Source organism: Cyprinodon variegatus, unplaced genomic scaffold (genome assembly GCF_000732505.1).
Source record: "Cyprinodon variegatus isolate N-32 unplaced genomic scaffold, C_variegatus-1.0 Scaffold189, whole genome shotgun sequence".
NCBI classification, from domain to species: Eukaryota; Metazoa; Chordata; class Actinopteri; order Cyprinodontiformes; family Cyprinodontidae; genus Cyprinodon; species Cyprinodon variegatus.
Window position 1 is genome coordinate 772025 of NW_015150642.1, and position 5174 is coordinate 777198.

The 5174-nt window shown below is 42.7% G+C and overlaps 1 protein-coding gene across 1 annotated transcript in view; it reads left to right on the plus strand.

Annotated features, from left to right (window-relative positions):
- Positions 1-5174, plus strand: part of mtr (5-methyltetrahydrofolate-homocysteine methyltransferase) — a 56408-nt gene that overhangs the window by 44043 nt on the left and 7191 nt on the right. The window contains exons 23-29 of the mRNA XM_015379301.1: positions 140-260; positions 354-435; positions 1509-1607; positions 1727-1802; positions 1890-2045; positions 4040-4242; positions 4323-4523. Of these exons, the coding sequence (XP_015234787.1) occupies positions 140-260; positions 354-435; positions 1509-1607; positions 1727-1802; positions 1890-2045; positions 4040-4242; positions 4323-4523 (938 nt within the window). The remainder of the gene's footprint in view (positions 1-139; positions 261-353; positions 436-1508; positions 1608-1726; positions 1803-1889; positions 2046-4039; positions 4243-4322; positions 4524-5174) is intronic.

Below are 5174 nucleotides of genomic sequence, written 5' to 3' on the forward strand. Positions count from 1 at the left end.
GCTGTTTAGAGTAGGTGAAACAGTGGAGCTAATATTTTCAAAGGATGTTCATTTCCCAGTCAGTGAGACTTTTCCGAGTCTGTCCCGCTGGGGACTTGGATGTGGTCTGTGCTCATAGATCTCTGTTTGTCTGGAGCAGATATCATCGGCCTGTCGGGCCTCATCACTCCCTCTCTGGATGAAATGATTTATGTGGCCAAAGAAATGGAGCGACTTGCAATGACAACACCCCTGCTGATTGGAGGAGCCACCACATCAAAGTAAATCAGCCATGTGCCTTTTTAGGAACCCTGCAGCCGATCAATGTGTCACCATTTGGTTTGCAGGATTTAATGTCATGTTTTTTTGTGTAGGACACACACAGCAGTGAAGATTGCGCCGTGTTACAGCTGTCCTGTTGTCCATGTCCTCGATGCCTCCAGGAGTGTGGTTGTGGTAAGATTATTCATCAGTAAACATTTAAAATCAGTAAACATGCCATGAACAGAACAGCTGGCATTTGTTCAGAAAGTTGAGGTCTCTGCTGTAATTCCAACTTCCTGAAACATATTTGACTCGGTGGGAACGTGTCATTTAGCTCGTTAAAGCACATCCTTCCATGTATGTTAGTGTATCTATAACACTCGGTGCGGAGGAGCAGCGGCTCAGCGCCGAGGCCCTTTTTAACGGGGGTGTCCAGTCATCCTGCAGAGGAAGCTGGTTACATCCACTTGTATCCAGGATCAGGCATGACATGGATTTCATGACCAGAGAAGAGACTGGGAATGTAGAGTGTCATGCTACCTGAGAGTTTTGCCTTTCTGCTCAGCCTTCTCTTCACCACAACAGACCGGCTGCTGCACCAATCAGTCCATCAGTCTCCTGCCTCGTTTTACCCACATTCATTAAACACGAACCAAAGAAAGCTGAACTCTTCCCCAGGCAAGAATTCCCTGGTGACTTTAGAAGGCAGGTCGCTTTTCTAGGGAACTGTAACTGACTTGGAGGAGCAGCTTCCCACTCAGCTGTGAGCCGCTCCGGTGAACGCTGCAGGTCAGGACTAGAGAGTCAGCAGAAAGACTGTAACCATGAAATTTCATTTACTTTTAGTTCAGTTTATAAATATTTGGCCAATTCACAAAAACGGGGAATTTCAGGATCAAAACAAACAGATTGGATGGAGTCAAAGGCTCTTCTGCAGAGACGGCTGCTTGCAGACTGTGCAGCCATTCCTCATAACAGGTAGAACCAGAACCAGGCCGATGTGAGCAGCCTGCTGCTGCGGCCGGCTGGGTTCTGAGCAGAAGGATCTAAGACACAGAGGAACACGGGATGCTGACGACCCGCCGTCTGTCTTCTGACCTCATTCACTGTTTCCAGCAGCTTCCCAGGCTGCAGCAATTTCCTCATAACACCATTGATGTTGATGGGGATTATTTGCAGACCCACTGCTGAACTTTTCAGCTGTTTTGTTGTTGAACTAAAGGTTTAAGTCTGCTGGGATTCATCCCATTCTGCTTCTGTCACAGTGCTCCCAGCTGCTGGAGGAGGGAGCCAGGGAGGAGTATTTTGAGGACGTGAAGGAGGAGTATGAGGACATCAGGCAGGAGCATTATGACTCCCTGAAGGTGAGAGCTGCAGAGTCTTCGGTTCCAGGAATCCTTTCCCACCATCCGCCGGTTCTTGGATCATGAATTGGTGGAGCTTAAAATAAAAGCAGTTTTTTTCTTCCCTGTAACGCCTCCAGGAGCGTCGCTACCTTTCTCTCTCTGAGGCCAGACAGAAGGCTTTACGTGCCGACTGGGCCGCTGCGCCCAGACCAGGTGAGTTGGAACAGATCGGAGGATTTTAAACCACTGGAATGTTTTACTAGGATTCACCTTCCAGAACTGTTTGTCTTTGTGTTACAGTGCGCCCTCAGTTCCTGGGCACTCGTGTGTTTGAGTGTTACGATCTGAACGGTCTGCTGGACTTCATCGACTGGAAGCCTTTCTTTGACGTGTGGCAGCTCAGAGGGAAATACCCCAACAGAGGATACCCCAAGATTTTCAACGACAAGACTGTTGGTATGGACCGCTTTTAACCTTTCAACCTGCGGGGGTTCTTCCACCCATTTATCCTGCCTCCTGAGGGCGGTTCAGCTCAGAAAGCGGTGCGACGGTGCAGGAATACGCCACAAAACCAAAGTTAAACCGCAGTTAGATTGATGACCTCATCGCTGTTGATCTTTCACAGCCATTGGGAACAGAAATGTAGTTCAATCCACCTGCAGGCGACCGGAAGATCAGAATGTTTAACACGCTATATATACCCTGGTTCTCCTGGGAAATGTCTTCCTTCAGGTGCAACGATACACAGGTGCAATTTGTCCACTGGGGGGCGCCAAAATCAACCAAAACTGAAAATTCTTTAGAACTGTTTTGACTCGGTAATATTACTTATAAACATTTATGACTTCAATGTGGGATGCTGACTTGAGTTTTAGTTCGGATCTGCTCAGTGCCAAAAACAAAAATAAATATTTAACTGATGGTGGAAGTTTAACCCGCAGGAAAAAAAGCCGCCAACATGGCAGCCTGGAGCTCAGCCCCCCCCAGCAAGAACCAGGGGTACCAAGGTTCCCATTCATCCCTGATAAGTGTAATTTTTTTATGCAGATTTTATCGTTTACTTTTTTTTCACTTGGGATTTCTCATATTGCATATTTTTCTAATTGCTTCTTAGAAAAAAGCAATTAAAACAAGAATTAAATTCGTAAAAAAAAAATCAATCAAAAAAAGAGAAATTGAAAAATAATTGTAAAAATAAAAAATTTGTAATAAAAGATAAAAACTGATAAGACGATTCGAAAAAATAAAAAGGTATGGAAAATTAATTTGAAAACGGCTGAAAGAAGAAAATTTGAGGGAAAAAATGTAAGTTTTGCCTAAAAATATTTTTTGGTTCAAACATTTTTAAGTTTTATTTGAAACAATAATGGAGCAAAATTTACTCCATACACTCTTACTAACATGCTTAGTCCTGATGAATGAATGAATCGTTCATTTTTATTGTTTTTGTGGTATAAAAGTTGCCATTTTGGGTCATTGTTAAAGTTTTTTTTTGCTCTGATCGTTAATATATCTGGTCTGGTTTTTATTTTACTGACTAAAACCTTGATTTAAGTTTTTTTTAAAGTCACTTTGAGTGTTGAAATTTTGTTATTTGTTGAATCTAAACAGTGATTGGATAATAGCTTTTAGTTGGAATTGGATTTTTACTCAAATCTTAATAATAAATCATTTAAAAGATGACTTCTGTTCCACCAAATAGATGCTTTAAAAACAGAAATGTTATTTAAAAAAAGGCTGATTATTTGGATACTTACAGATTTCTTTGAATATCATTAGATTTATATCTGACCTAATGGATTTGAAAAAAAAAAGTATTTAAAGATCATTTTTAACCTATTTTCCAGATAATGTTTTAGTTCCAATCTTTCCAAACCTTCAGCCTTTCTACCAACTATGGTTCTTTCTGGATTTTAAAAGAAGAAACTTTTAAGTGAAGAAGAGCGACTCGTCCACCATGATGGTTCTGCTTCTGTTAATCTGAGCAACAGATGTTAATCTGAGCAACAGATGATTTACTGGCGTTCTAGAATAATCCATATTCCCAGATACTTCATGTTTCCAGTTTTAAAAGGAATAGTTGGAAGGAGATGAACTTCAGCGAAGGCAGGAAGGACTTTATTAGTTTTCTGAAATGGGTTTATTCTTTCAGAAAGAACTCCACATCCTCGGCGTAGAAACCAACCTATTTCTCTTTCCCAGATTATCTATGGATGAACGGATTTTTTAAAGCAAAGCAAAGTTTAATCTGTTGGCAGCTACTGATTTGAAGCTCTTTTCTTCTACATCAAGTTTCCTTTCAGCGTGGCTCAATGTTCCGTGTTGTTAGTTTTTAAGGGGGAAGCAGAACATCCTCAATAAATGTTTTTCCCATGATGCTGCTGTACGCCGTGACATAAGCGTACGGCGTACGGCTTGTTTTCCCTAAACATCTCTGGTTTTCCTGGAAGGTGCTGAAGCTCGCAGAGTCTTTGATGACGCCCAGTCGTTGCTCCATCGCATGATCGACAGCCGCAGCCTGGAGGGGCGGGGCCTGGTGGGTTTCTGGCGCGCACAGAGCGTCGGCGATGACATCAATGTGTACGAAGACGACGACGACGTGGTTCGGAGTGATGTAAAACCCATCGCCACTCTTCACGGCTTACGGCAGCAGGTGAGACTCGCGGTCTGTAGTTCAGCGCCGGCTTTACGGCAAACATGGAAGCTGTTTATCGTTTGGTGTTTATTGGACAGGCGGAGAAGGACGGCTCCAGCTCAGAGCCCTTCCTGTGTGTTTCTGACTTTGTGGCGCCCGTGGAGAGCGGCGTGGCCGACTACATTGGGATGTTTGCTGTAGGCGTGTTTGGAGCCGAGGAGCTGAGTCAGCAGTTCCAGACCCAGGGAGACGATTACAGCAGCATCATGGTCAAAGCTCTGGCTGATCGATTAGCTGAGGTAAGGTCTGCAGGAGGAACGCGGAGTTCAGAGGTCACAGCCGAGGCAGGATGATGTAACCGCCGCCGCTGTGATCTCTGGTTCACAGATAGACGAGGCAGTAGGGCGGCAGCTAACGGTTATTTTGAAAATCTTAATTTTCGAATAAATCAATAAATAAACGGATAGAAAAAGGTTCCTAAAAAAGATTTTTTATGAAATTAAAGCAGGTGAAACAAAAGCTTTTCCACCTCAGGAGTTCTGGATTATAGAGCATGTTTTCAAGAGAAAAATATTTTTTTTTATCATCAAAATGTTTATTTTTTACAATCTTGATATAATTGCTGCTCTAAGAGGGTCGCTCTATCAGATAAAGGCTGGTTTTAGACTCTCTGTACTCCAGTTAATGATTATTTCAATAATCAATTAATGACGAGTCATTGTTTCAGCCCTATGAGGCAGCAGTCTCCATGGAGACCAGGGCGCCGTTTAATCCCATCATCAACAAACTGATGTTTGGATTATTGTCGGGTTCCGCTTTCCTCTTTTTCAACAATTTAATCATTAGTTTTAAAGAAAAGTTCCGTCAGCAGGAATAGTCAATGGATTATTATTTATACCTAAAACTAATACGTTCACGTTGATTTAATAAATTTAGCGTTAATCGGTAAT